Raw genomic sequence first — 14870 nt, 5'->3', positions numbered from 1 at the left:
CAGGTATAGGCATATTATAAAACAAACATAAAGTTCTCATTCTTACCGACCTCGATGCTGCTGCTGCCACCGCTGCATCCTTTTCTCCTGGCAGACGTCTGCATATCAAATGACACTGAAACGTAGACGTCTGAACCAGCGCAAGGAAAGCGGCAGCTTTCCTGCGCTGGTTCAAACATAAAAAAGTTTTAAAAAAACTCACGCGATCAACCATACGTCCTTTGCGATCGACCAGTAGATCGCAATCGAAGTTTTGGGCACCCCTGGTTTATAGTGAGTGTATGATGTAATTTCAGCCGTGTCACATAGACATGTATAGGTCCAGGCTGTAGTTACATGACATGGCCGCTATGAGATGTATGATACTATAAATACAGAGACGCGATAACAGCTCTTATACAGGAACCCCAGTACATTCAAACAGCTGAGCTTTGGGGTCCCAGGTATTGGAACCCCAATCATTTATTTTACCTTTTGTTTACCTTTTAATTAGGAAACACCTGGAGCAATATTAATAAAGGACACTATTTGAAGGGGGTACACAGGGAAGTTATTAATTTAAATATGCACTTGGAGGCGTTACTCATTACGGGGGGGGGGGGAGGGGGGCTTATATTATATATTTTATAATTGGGGGTAGCAGCAGGACGGGTGTGTAGGTGAGGACAATGTGAGTCAGGTGCCTGGAAAAGTGAGAAGCCAAAGATGTCTGTGCTGCAAACTTTACAGAGACTGGAAGAAGTGGTAATTGCAGTCCAGATGGAAGAGACGGGAAATGTAAAGGATTAGTCAGAGACGTCACCTGTAAGTCACTAAATGTAACTGCACTGTATTCACCTAAGTCGTCTGCAGAGCCCTGTGTAGAGCTGATACATACGTCTATACGCTCACTGTATAGTGATAATAATCAGAATACCTAAATAGGGGGCCCTCTTGGACATGTTTGCCCCCCTGTGCTGAACCCCTAGCTGTATCTCTGGCCAGGCGGTTTGGTTCAGGCCACTATGGGACACTGCTGCTTGGAGGGGCCACTATACCACGTGGAAGGGCCAGTGTGGGACATTACACTGTATTTAAATGGGGCATTATACTGTGTGGTGGCCAGGAAAGGGGGCGCTATGACATGAGGGGACCCAAATCAAAAGTATGCTATGGGGCCGAGTCTTTTCTAGTTATGTCCCTGTATATATTTATTATACCCTCTCTGTGTGTATCTTTGTATATGTATCTGTGGGGGCCCACTCAGTCCCTGCATTGAGAACTTCCATTAATACAGACGAAAGCATGCATTGCACGGTTAAAAGAATCAGGACCTGCTTACATGGAATCTGGCTTTGATTTTGCAGCGGATTTCGCCCCCAGATTAGCGGTAGATTCTTCCCTCATTCTGACTCCCATTGAAAGCAAAGTGCAGGGTGCTAAAAAAAAAATTGTCCCGCTGGATCTTGCCGTGGATTCTGCAGCTGATTCAGAGGCCGCAGCTTGAGACTCCGCACTGGTTAGACTCCTTTACTTGGGCCTAATCAGCAGTGGAAAGCCACAAGGGCCTACTAATGCTCTGTATTCACCACCGTGAGCCAGAGGGGGGCAGAAAATAAAGAGGAATTCGGGGCAGATGTCTGTCTAAAATTCCTCATTACTTTCTGATATCTGAACAGAAATCTCACTAACGGGTATTTACTCAAATATAAAGTGTATCACTGAAAGAGTAAAACATAACTTTTAATAACTAATATTGCTAAAATTAAAGACAACAATGTAATGCCCACTTGATACAAAAATTCAGGGGGCACCTCAACCAATAATGGTAATATTGTAGTTTTAGGGAGGTATAATAACCCTTCCCAAACAGTATAGGTGATTTCCCACTGAAATCAGATATATACAGTATTCTTTGGTAAATCACAAAAGAGCCTGGGATGAAAGCAGGCTAACCTGAGAGCCCAGGGAATACTAGGGTAAGGCGGCTGTAAGGCTGGGTTCACACAGGGTTTTTGGGTCCGGAACCTAAGACCAGTCCAAAATACGGGTAGCTGCAACTGAATGCCGGTGAAGTGCACCGGCATCCAGTCACGCACTCCACTCCGGATTATGCCCAAATGAATGGGCCTAGTCGAGAGGAGGGAGTGTCTTCAGGCTGATTCATGAGGCGACTCCACCTGAAGAATAAGCATGTCTGTTTTTTTTCCAGGAGCCGGAACAAATGGCTCCCAGAAAAAAGAACTGACCGGCTCCCATTGACTTCAATGGGAGCCGTCTCTTTGGTCAGGATTTTGAGGTGAATACGGTCTCAAAATCCTGACCACAATACCCCATGTGAACTCAGCCTAAAGGGACTGGGCGTGTGCAATGAGATAGCAAGCCCCTTATATAAGTCCTGAGAGAGATACTCTCAAACAATAGCCCAGACTATCAGCCAGCCAGAGTCACTCTGTCTATTCTACATCTTCCTCCACTCCAATAGGTCCGCCTCTGCAAAAAAAATACACAATTTCGGTTGTTGTTTGTGCTGTGGTTCGCATGGGTTGCTCCAAAAGGGGCCCACTGAGGCTGTTTCATCCAAGGGCCCACACAAACCTGAAGCCGGCGCTGCATCTCACATGATATATTGGCCCTTATACAACCATCACACTTTATATAACCACCCTTATACAACCATCACCATACATCACACATTATATAAATACTAGTGTTGACCGAATAGTATTCGTCAAATACCTCGCCGGCATAGGAATGCGTGTAATTGGCTGAACACCAAGGGGTTAAACGCATTGAATCTTTGAAGTGTTTAACCCCTTGGTGTTCAGCCGATTACACGCATTCCTATGCCGGCAAGATATTTGACGAAAACTATCGCTCAACACTAATAATTACCCTTATACAATCATCACCACTCATGACACATAATATAATCCCCCTAATACAACCATCACCAATTATATAATCACCCTTATACAACCATCACTATACATCATACATTATACTCACCCTTATACAACCATCACCATAGATCACCCATTATATATTCACCCTTATACAACCATCACCATACATCACACATTATATACTCACCCTTATACAACCATCACCATACATCACACATTATATACTCACCCTTATACAACCATCACCATACATCACACATTACATAATCACCTTTATACAACCATCACCATACATCACCCATTATATACTCACCCTTATACAACCATCACCATACATCACACATTATATACTCACCCTTATACAACGATCACCATACATCACACATTACATAATCACCTTTATACAACCATCACCATACATCACACATTATATACTCACCCTTATACAACCATCACCATACATCACACATTACATAATCACCTTTATACAACCATCACCATACATCACACATTATATACTCACCCTTATACAACCATCACCATACATCACACATTATATACTCACCCTTATACAACCATCACCATACATCACACATTATATACTCACCCTTATACAACCATCACCATACATCACACATTATATACTCACCCTTATACAACCATCACCATACATCACACATTATATATTCACTCGATCTATGTTATCTCTTTACATTACGACACAAACACTACAACACCAACAGGAACACATAGCCCCTCCTACTAATACAATAATGGGTCACATGATCAATCATGACATCACCAAAGGTCCTTTCTCCACTACTATCCTGCATTTACCTCAGTTATAAACCGCTCAGTGCAGAGCCTGGCTCCTCCTATTTATGTCACTGATCACATGGTTATGACATCATCAAAGGTCCTTAAACCTTTGGTTTTGTTGCTATGGTAGCCGGAGCGTCTCAGTTTCTGGCCTAGATTAGTGCCCTGTGTTGTCGGTAGTAACGCCGGGAGACCTCGCTGATAGATACCGGTATCCGGTGGTGGAGGGGCACGGGAAGCATGGTCAAGCTGTCAGCCAAGTGTCTAGTAGCTGGTGAGTGTGATCCGGTCCTCCATACAGAAGACTGGGCAGTGTGGGCCTAATAACATGTAATGTTCTGCAGCGTCTCCTGGCAGATCACATGTGCTGCAGCATCTCCTGGAGATCATATGTAATGTTCTGCAGCATCTCATACAGGTAACATGTAATGTACTGCAGCATCTTCTGGAGATCATATGTAATGTGCTGCAGCATCTCCTGACAGGTGACATCATGGAATCTGCTGCAGCATCTCCTGACAGGTGACATCATGGAATCTGCTGCAGCATCTCCTGACAGGTGACATCATGGAATCTGCTGCAGCATCTTCTCGAGATCTTATGTAACGTGCTGCAGCATCTCCTGGAGGTCCCATGTAATGTGCTGCAGCATCTCCTGGAGATGACATGTAACGTGCTGCAGCATCTCCTGGAGATAACATGTAATATGCTGCAGCATCTCCTGGAGGTCCCATGTAATGTGCTGCAGCATCTCCTGGAGGTAACATGTAATGTGCTGCAGCATCTCCTGGAGGTCCCATGTAATGTGCTGCAGCATCTCCTGGAGGTCCCATGTAATGTGCTGCAGCATCTCCTGGAGGTAACATGTAATGTGCTGCAGCATCTCCTGGAGGTCCCATGTAATGTGCTGCAGCATCTCCTGGAGGTAACATGTAATGTGCTGCAGCATCTCTTGGAGATATCATGTAACGTGCTGCAGCATCTCCTGGAGGTCCCATGTAATGTGCTGCAGCATCTCCTGGAGGTAACATGTAATGTGCTGCAGCATCTCTTGGAGATATCATGTAACGTGCTGCAGCATCTCCTGGAAGTAACATGTAATGTGCTGCAGCATCTCCTGGAGGTAACATGTAATGTGCTGCAGCATCTCCTGGAGGTCCCATGTAATGTGCTGCAGCATCTCCTGGAGGTAACATGTAATGTGCTGCAGCATCTCCTGGAGGTAACATGTAATGTGCTGCAGCATCTCTTGGAGATATCATGTAACGTGCTGCAGCATCTCCTGGAGGTCCCATGTAATGTGCTGCAGCATCTCCTGGAGGTAACATGTAATGTGCTGCAGCATCTCTTGGAGATATCATGTAACGTGCTGCAGCATCTCCTGGAGGTCCCATGTAACGTGCTGCAGCATCTCCTGGAGGTAACATGTAATGTGCTGCAGCATCTCTTGGAGATATCATGTAACGTGCTGCAGCATCTCCTGGAGGTCCCATGTAATGTGCTGCAGCATCTCCTGGAGGTAACATGTAATGTGCTGCAGCATCTCCTGGAGGTAACATGTAATGTGCTGCAGCATCTCCTGGAGGTAACATGTAGTGTGCTGCAGCATCTCCTGGAGGTAACATGTAGTGTGCTGCAGCATCTCCTGGAGGTAACATGTAGTGTGCTGCAGCATCTCCTGGAGATATCATGTAGTGTGCTGCAGCATCTCCTCGAGATCATATGTAATGTGCTGCAGCATCTCCTCGAGATCATATGTAATGTGCTGCAGCATCTCCTGGAGGTAACATGGAATGTGCTGCAGCATCTCCTGGAGGTCCCATGTAATGTGCTGCAGCATCTCCTGGAGATCACATATAACGTGCTCCAGCATCTCCTGGCAGGTGACATCATAGCATCTGCTGCATCTTCACTTGGCAGGTGACTTGTAACATGCTGCAGCATCTCCTGGAGATACAGTCCTATGAAAAAGTTTGGGCACCCCTATTAATCTTAATAATTTTTAGCTCTAAATATTTTGGTGTTTGCAACAGCCATTTCAGTTTGATATATCTAATAACTGATGGACACAGTAATATTTCTGGATTGAAATGAGCTTTATTGTACTAACAGAAAATGTGCAATATGCATTAAACCAAAATTTGACCGGTGCAAAAGTATGGGCACCTCAACAGAAAAGTGACAGTAGATCCTCCTTTTGCAAAGATAACAGCCTCTAGTCGCTTCCTGTAGCTTTTAATCAGTTCCTGGATCCTGGATGAAGGTATTTTGGACCATTCCTCTTTACAAAACAATTCAAGTTCAGTTAAGTTAGATGGTCGCCGAGCATGGACAGCCCGCTTCAAATCATCCCACAGATGTTCAATGATATTCAGGTCTGGGGACTGGGATGGCCATTCCAGAACATTGTAATTGTTCCTCTGCATGAATGCCTGAGGATTTGGAGCGGTGTTTTGGATCATTGTCTTGCTGAAATGTCCATCCCCGGCGTAACTTCAACTTCATCACTGATTCTTGAACATTATTCTCATGAATCTGCTGATACTGAGTGGAATCCATGCGACCCTCAACTTTAACAAGATTCCCGGGGCTGGCATTGGCCACACAGCCCCAAAGCATGATGGAACCTCCACCAAATTTTACAGTGGGTAGCAAGTGTTTTTCTTGGAATGCTGTTTTTTTTGGACGCCATGCATAACGCCTTTTTGTATGACCAAACAACTCAATCTTTGTTTCATCAGTCCACAGGACCTTCTTCCAAAATGAAGCTGGCTTGTCCAAATGTGCTTTTTCATACCTCAGGCGACTCTGTTTGTGGCGTGCATGCAGAAACGGCTTCTTTCTCATCACTCTCCCATACAGCTTCTCCTTGTGCAAAGTGTGCTGTATTGTTGACCGATGCACAGTGACACCATCTGCAGCAAGATGATGCTGCAGCTCTTTGGAGGTGGTCTGTGGATTGTCCTTGACTGTTCTCACCATTCTTCTTCTCTGCCTTTCTGATATTTTTCTTGGCCTGCCACTTCTGGGCTTAACAAGAACTGTCCCTGTGGTCTTCCATTTCCTTACTATGTTCCTCACAGTGCAAACTGACAGGTTAAATCTCTGAGACAACGTTTTGTATCCTTCCCCTGAACAACTATGTTGAACAATCTTTGTTTTCAGATCATTAGAGAGCGGGCTGTCCATGTTCGGCGACCATCAAACTTAACTGAACTTGAATTGTTTTGTAAAGAGGAATGGTCCAAAATACCTTCATCCAGGATCCAGGAACTGATTAAAAGCTACAGGAAGTGACTAGAGGCTGTTATCTTTGCAAAAGGAGGATCTACTAAATATTAATGTCACTTTTCTGTTGAGGTGCCCATACTTTTGCACCGGTCAAATTTTGGTTTAATGCATATTGCACATTTTCTGTTAGTACAAAAAACCTCATTTCAATCCTGAAATATTACTGTGTCCATCAGTTATTAGATATATCAAACTGAAATGACTGCTGCAAACACCAAAATATTTAGAACTAAAAATGATTAAAATTAATAGGGGTGCCCAAACTTTTTCATAGGACTGTAACATGTAATGTGCTGCAGCATCTCCTGGAGATAACATGTAATGTGCTGCAGCATCTCCTGGAGATAACATGTAATGTGCTGCAGCATCTCCTGGAGACATCATGGAATCTGCTGCAGCATCTCCTGGAGATCTCGTGGAATGTGCTGCAGCATCTCCTGGAGGTCCCATGTAATGTGCTGCAGCATCTCCTGGAGATAACATGTAATGTGCTGCAGCATCTCCTGGAGATAACATGTAATGTGCTGCAGCATCTCCTGGAGACATCATGGAATCTGCTGCAGCATCTCCTGGAGATCTCGTGGAATGTGCTGCAGCATCTCCTGGAGGTCCCATGTAATGTGCTGCAGCATCTCCTGGAGATCACATAAAACGTGCTCCAGCATCTCCTGGAGATCACATAAAACGTGCTCCAGCATCTCCTGGAGGTAACATGGAATCTGCTGCAACTTGTCCTGGAGATAACATGTAACGTGCTGCAGCATCTCCTGGCAGGTGACATCATAGCATCTGTTGCATCTTCACTTGGCAGGTGACTTGTAACATGCTGCAGCATCTCCTGGAGATCACATGTAATGTGCTGCAGCATCTCCCGGAGGTCATCTTTAATACCTGGCACTCAGAGTAGAGGTGATGTGACTGTAGAACCAATCTATTGAGATTGACAATAAAAGGACTTTACTTATTGACAAGGAAAGTGGTAACGTCCAGCAGTGAGGTTGTTTATACTCTTCCAAGAGGAATATCAGAGGTACAATACAATGCAGACTTGCAAGAAAAGCTGACATGTCAGCAGAGCTGACCGATCACAGCACCACAACTGTCCTCAGGTTGTGTGTAACATTTCAACCAGTCACATTCATTTCAGTGGGTCTGAGATGTAATATGAGAAGAAAGCAGCCATTTTTGTAATCCTGGACCACCCACCGCCCCTCTGCTGCCAGCCATTGTTTCAGATCTGTATGATGTGTTACTATGTAAGTGCTTTCAGTTCAACAATCTCTGCAGTGTCTCAGGGCACCCTAATGGGCTTTGATACAAAAACACTCACTAGACTGTGACTCCTTTAGGGTACAGGGACACTTTTCTGTCAATGGGACGCAGAGATTTCAGCAGAACGCAGAAAAAAATCCTGCTCAATCTTGCTGTAGATTCCGAGGCTCGGGGGTCCCTGCTCGTTAGGCCTAAACGGCAGACGTAAGCCACAATAGAGCATTCTGCCGCGGCAATCCCATGACCAAATACAGCAGAAAATGAAGAGGAACTTCTCTTTAATTTCCACTGTGTGAACCTATCCTTAAAGGGGATCCCAAATAATCAGTTGTGTGAGGGTCCATATGAACACCGTATTACATGCTATTTGTCTCATAGGTTCTGCGTCATCTAATAAAAGCGAGAAGGGTCAGACTGTCATTACATTGAACGGCCACTGTGAAACAGAGGGCGCACAATGTACAGTAAAGAGGTCACAGCATTTTTTTGAGTTCTTATGTCCGTTCAAACAGATGATCAACAGGGATCCCGCGTGTCAGACCCATCAATGATTTCTTATCCTGGGTTTTTCCGGAAATGTTATATATCCTTGGTATAGGCCATCAATGTGTGATCTGTGGGTGTGTTGTTCTAGAGAGCCACTAGCTCTATACAGTGGACAGAGCTGAAAGCAGACAGCTCCCTCTACTGTAAAGTGGCGGTACCAGAGTACTGCAAGTCAGCTTCTATTCCCCTGAATGGGTTAGAAGTGTTCTCATAAGAAAGTGCTGCTGCTTAGGACTGCAACCTCCTGACAACACAAAGCTTTGGCAGTGCAGGAAAGTATCCGCCACATCGGGAATTCTCCCTAATAACATAGATAAAGTCGCTGCGGTTTTTACATGCTTGGGTTACTCTTATTAATGTCTTGTACAATTTATGTATTTCATTGCTTTCTATAATGTTTTCTATAACTCCTCCAAGTGCTGCACATAACTGCTCTCTAGAGCCCTTAAAATTGCTCCAAAATTGTCCTGTAACTTATATTGCTTCTTATAAATGGACCTTATAATGCATGCCGCATATCACATTGCGCTATATGACTATATCTACTATTATATCACTGCCACAGCTTTCCAAGTCTGTTCATATCACCCTATAGCTTAAGGGTCTTTACACACTATAGTGTATGTTTACCATGTGATCTGGGACGTTCCCGTTGCATATGTTACGCTGGGTTCACACCAGCGTTCGACACTCCGTATTAGGTTTCCGTCTTCTGCTGGCAGAAGACAGAAAACTGTCATGCCGAGTCCGGCAGTGAGCGCCGGTGAGCGTTTTGAGGTCTTTGCGGCGAAACCGTTTTTTTTTTTTTTAAACCGGACACAGAGTACTGCATGTCCGAATCTGTGTCCGTTTAAAAAAAAAAAAACGGTTTTGCCGCGGAGAGCATAAAACGCTCACGGGCGCTCACGACCGGACACTTTTCAAACCCATTCAAATGCCGGCAGGTTTCCGTCTCCTGCCTCTGTTTTGTGCAGGAAACGGAAACCTGCAGAACGGAGTCCCGGGCGCAGATGTGAACGAGCCGTTAGACAGATTTATGGGACCCAGTTATGCCAACTTGGACTAAGAACAAGGCCCCACGTTGCAGATACGCAGCTTTTATATTTTTTTTGTTGTTGCAGATTTTGCTGTGGTTTTTTGAGCCAAAGCCAAGAGTGAATTGAGTAGAAGGTAGAAGTATAAGAATGTCTTATATATTTCTCATTTCTTTTGTAGCCATTCTTGACTTTGGCTCAAAAACGCAACAAAAAAAGCTGCTTTTCTTCCTAAAAGAGTGACCTTTGTGTCTTTGTTCTGCAGTATATTCCAGGGCGTCCAAATTTTTACTTTAGCGAATTTGTACAACTAGGAGCTGGCTATATTCACACTCCCCTTTCCCTTTCAGTCACTCTAGAGCTGCAGTCACTATTCTGCTGCTACATCATGTCTTATACTCCAGTCACAGCCAGTTCTGCTACATCTGAGATGTAGCAGGGTTCAGCACACAGTAGCTCTGCTGCATCTGAGGGTGTAGCAGAGCACAGCGTGCACTCAACGCTGCTACATCTGAGATCGGACCACAATGGAGACTGCTGTGGACCGATCTTAGACTCCGCCTCCTCACAGACGAGCCTCCGGCAGAACCAGCATTGATTGGCCGAATGCTGTACTCTGTATGGCATTCGGCCAATCAACGATGGTCAATGCATTCCTATGGGAAAAAGTCAGCTCCCGCATATCGCAAGCTGATAGGGATCCCTACATAATACAGTGACTTGGGCTTGTTAGTTGCCCCCAGACATGCTTCCCCTGCTGTCCCAGTTGCATTCCAGAGGTGTTGTCATCATTTCCTGGGGTGTCATAGTGGACTTGGTGACCCTCCTGAGTCAAATTGTGGGTTCCCCTGAAACAAAGCATTTTTCCCCATAGACTATAATGGGGTTCAATATTCGTTCGAATAGTCGAATATTGAGCGGCTATTCGAAATGAATATCAAATATTTTACTGTTCGCTCATCTCTACTGACAAGGCTTCTTTACTGTAAGGACTGTGAATATGTGGAATAACCTACCCAGGAGTTGGTCACAGCAGTCACATCTGACAGCTTCAAAAAAGGATTAGATAAACATCTACCCCTCTCCGCTCCACCAGCTGTACAGGTTATGGTCGGGGTGTGGCGTGCCTTCTGTGCTATTTCGGACAGTGATGTCCCTGGGATCACATTGAATTTACCTCTTATAACACTCCCTCACGAGATACCACATTTATCCTTAGCTATGTGGTGTAGCTGTGGGATGAGTTATATTTCTGACCTTTACAGAGGCGATACCATGCGATACCACGTTGGAGGAGAAGCATAACCTACCTGAAAGGGAAGCATTCACCTATGCTAGATTGTCTTCTTATCTGTCTGACACTCCCTTTGCTCCCGGCTGGCCACTGACCTCTTACACCCATAGACTTCTCCATCTTCTTATAACACTAAGATTCTGTATCATACTTTGAACATGGATTGCACCTTTCGGAAGACCTAACACACGTGTCTTTGGGAAGATGATTTAAGCCGCAGATTTGAGGCCAGTTGCTGGCGGGAGGCGATTAGATGGGCTAAGCAATCGACGGTATGTGCCTCACACTGGGAGCAATATAGCAAATGGCTCCTACACTAGTATTGCCCTCTCCTTCGTCTAGCTGAGTTCTATCCTATGTGTCCCTCTTGCTGTTGGAGAGGTTGCGGAGGGATTGGCTCATTGTTCTATGTGTTTTGGCATTGCCTGCTCGTCCAGCCCTTTTGGGTGTCTGTTTTTTTTGTTGCTCAATAAACTGTGTGTGGTGGTGCGGTAGGATCTACACCTGAGATGGCATCGCTCCTGCTGGGCATTCACATGACGTCGAGCAGGTATAAGAACATCATATGCCAGGTGGCTGGGGGGTGGCTATGCTTTATGAATAGGCTCAGGCCTATTGTACCCTTAAAGGGATCCTATCATTAAAACTCATTTTTCCTGTTTACCACGTAGGAATAGCCTTAAGAAAGGCTAGTCTTCTCGTACCTTTAGATGTCTTCTCCACGCCACAGTTTGCTATATAATCCGGTTTTCTCGCAGCACTGGGGATGGGGCTCCAGCGATCGAACAGAACTGGGGGTGTCCCCCAAACTGCGAGAGAACTCTCCAGCACCGCCTCCATCTTCTTCATGAACGGGTCTTCTTCGCATCTTCTTCTGGTGGTGGCTTCAAACTTCTAGGCCTCGGGTAGCCGACCGCACATGCCTGCCGGCCACAAGACAATGGCCGCTTACAATACTGTGTAAGCGGCCATTTTCTTGTGGCCAGCGGGCATGCGCAGTTGGCTTTGCCTGAGGCCTAGAAGTTTGACGCCACCGCTGGAAGAAGACGTGAAGAAGACCCATACCTGAATCCTGGGAGTCAGGGTACAGTGATCTTAGAGAACATTAAATAGAAGCTGAGTTGCAGTAATGGCATCCAGCCACTATACAGGGCACGGAGTTAGCTCCTTCTGGCTCTGTGCACTGTATAGTACAGGGATTGGACGTACCTCCAAAGAGCTGATGTAGGGGTCGGAGGTCAGCCCACCATCTGTTAGATATTTACGCCATAAATTTAAACAATTCTTGACAGCCCCTTTAAATATTGAAAATTTATCCTTAGGATAGGTGATTAAAATGTGATTTGTGGGGATCTGGTACCGAGTACCCCCACTGATCAGCTGCACAAGAGGCAGAAGTGCTTGGTCGTGTGCCCCTTCCATGTTGCAGTTCAGTGACACCACGTTCATTTGTCACATGGCCTGTATAGTTCAGCTACATTCAGAGGGATGGGTTGAGCTACAATACAAAGCATAGCTCCTACACAGTGTACTGCATCATGTTTGGTTCAGTAAAGAGGTCACAGCGCTCACCTGCACCCTGCGGTGTCTTCATACAGCTGACTGCGTACTAACAGCTGATAAACCTAGGGCTAGGTCAGCAATATTGTAACCCTGGAAAACTTTAGACCAGTTGTAGACAACCGTGCTGTGGGTCAGTGTGCTACCTGTGTATTTCATGTGTAGCACACTGACCCATTCTTTTCTTTGGGGGCCGTACACATGACTGTGATTTTTCCCTGTCCCGTGTGGGCCGCATCAGATAGGACAGGTCCTACTCCTGACCTATTTTGCATTCCGTGCTTCCATGGCTCCTATTTATTTAATGAAAGAAGCTGCGGAAGCATGGCGCGTGTACGAGTGGCCCATGAGGACATCCCCATGTGCCGCACGTGCTTATAAATCATGGCAGGCCGGTTGTAGCGTAGTCGTCTGCAACCGGCCTTAGGATTTATGCACATGGCTATGCCATTTTCCATGGATGTTAGGTCTGTGTTGATCCTTTTAAGTCCATTCAAGGGGATTATTGTGACAACAGTGAGTAACGGCCATTTTAAAAGCCATGAACCATGAATGTCTATGGGTCTATTCACATGTCTATTTTTATGTCCATTAAAACTGACAAAGAACATATCAGCTTTTGATGGTTGAGAGAAAACAATTCATTAAAGTAAAACCCCCCATCAAAAAATGTATTATCTGGCCTGTTGGAAAGGCACATGATGTAAATTGTAGTGCAGGTAGTCTTCTTCATGGAGGTTGTATTTGTGAGTTGTCCACTCTTTTCTGGTCCACAATTGTGTCATGTGACCAGCAATAAGACCAACTGACACAACTTCTTATGTGTGGACAGGAAGTCAGTTTCTCCTGCAATGAATGGAGAAACTGACTTCCTGTCCACACATAAGAAGTTGTGTCCGTTGGTCTTATTGCTGGTCACATGACACAATTGTGGACCAGAAAAGAGTGGACAACTCACAAATACAACCTCCATGAAGAAGACTACCTGCACTACAATTTACATCATGTGCTTTTCTTATGGGCCAGAGAATAACATTTTTTTGAGAGTTTTTCTTTAAAACACCACCAAGTGAATAGACCCAACTGACATTCAAAGAAATGTCATGTGAATAAGGCCCAACTTTTCTATCTCTGCGTTTTCCCCTAAGGCTGGTCTTACACGACCGTAGTTTTAGACTGCAAATGGTCCGCAATTGCGGGTTTTAAATTGCGGACCCAGTGTTTTCTATGCGGCCTCTTACACCTCCGTAGATTTTGTCTGTGGTGTGGCGTGCCGTAACCGTGGTCCGGACAGTATACCGCATGTCCGTAATGGCCATGTTTTTACGGCACGGACTGTCCCATACAAGTCTATGGGCGCGTGCAGTTTTGCGCATATACACTGAACATACTTCAGTGTATATCCGCAATTGCGGATGTCAACATTGCGATTGGGGGTGTGTGTTTTTTTGCAGATCCGCAAAACAACGGGTGCACACGGAGCCTTGCGGATGCACTTTGCATTTGGACACGGACGTCTGCGGAATGAGTTTTTTGAGTGAAATTTGTATTGCAGATCCACAAATTGCGGACCACAAAAAACCACTACGGTCATGTAAGACCAGCCTAAGGCTTTGCCGTATTTGCAGTAATTGCCTGTTCTGCTGGGTGTTCTATTATAACTAGAGATGAGCGAGTGGTACTCGATCGAGTAGGTATTCGATCAAATACTACGGTATACGAAATACTCATACTCGATCGAGTACCACTCGCTGTTCGAATGTAAAAGTTCGATGCAGTACCAGCATTGATTGGCCGAATGCTATACAGTCGGCCAATCAACGCTGGTTCTTCTCCTACCTTTAGAAGTCTTCTCCGTGCAGCTTCCCCGCGGCGTCTTCCGGCTCTTCATTCACTCTGCCAGGCATCGTGCCTGGGCAGAGCCGACTGCACATGTCTGCTTGTAGTGCGGGCATGCGCAGTCGGCTCTGCCCAGGCCCGATGCCTGGCAGAGTGAATTCAGAGCCAGAAGATGCCGTGGGGACGCTGCACGGAGAAGACTTCTCGGAGGATCCAGCCCGACCCTCACTCGTGGACTTGGTAAGTATAATTTGATCGAACGTTGCCTACCCCTGAAACGAACATTTTCCCCCCATAGACTATAATAGGGTTCGATATTCGATTCGAGTA

At 45.4% G+C, this 14870-nt stretch overlaps 2 protein-coding genes across 2 annotated transcripts in view; one reads left to right on the top strand and one right to left on the bottom strand.

Annotated features, from left to right (window-relative positions):
- STIMATE (STIM activating enhancer) overlaps positions 1-14870 on the bottom strand; it is a 372954-nt gene that overhangs the window by 99632 nt on the left and 258452 nt on the right. The window lies entirely within an intron of this gene.
- The window catches only part of IFT27 (intraflagellar transport 27), a 29891-nt gene continuing 18833 nt past the window's right edge, over positions 3813-14870 (top strand). Inside the window, exon 1 of the mRNA XM_075286890.1 lies at positions 3813-3978. Coding sequence (XP_075142991.1) covers positions 3945-3978 — 34 coding nt within the window. The 5' untranslated portion in view covers positions 3813-3944. The remainder of the gene's footprint in view (positions 3979-14870) is intronic.

This window comes from Leptodactylus fuscus, chromosome 9 (assembly GCF_031893055.1).
Source record: "Leptodactylus fuscus isolate aLepFus1 chromosome 9, aLepFus1.hap2, whole genome shotgun sequence".
NCBI lineage: Eukaryota > Metazoa > Chordata > Amphibia > Anura > Leptodactylidae > Leptodactylus > Leptodactylus fuscus.
This window is presented reverse-complemented; position numbering and strand designations above follow the sequence as displayed.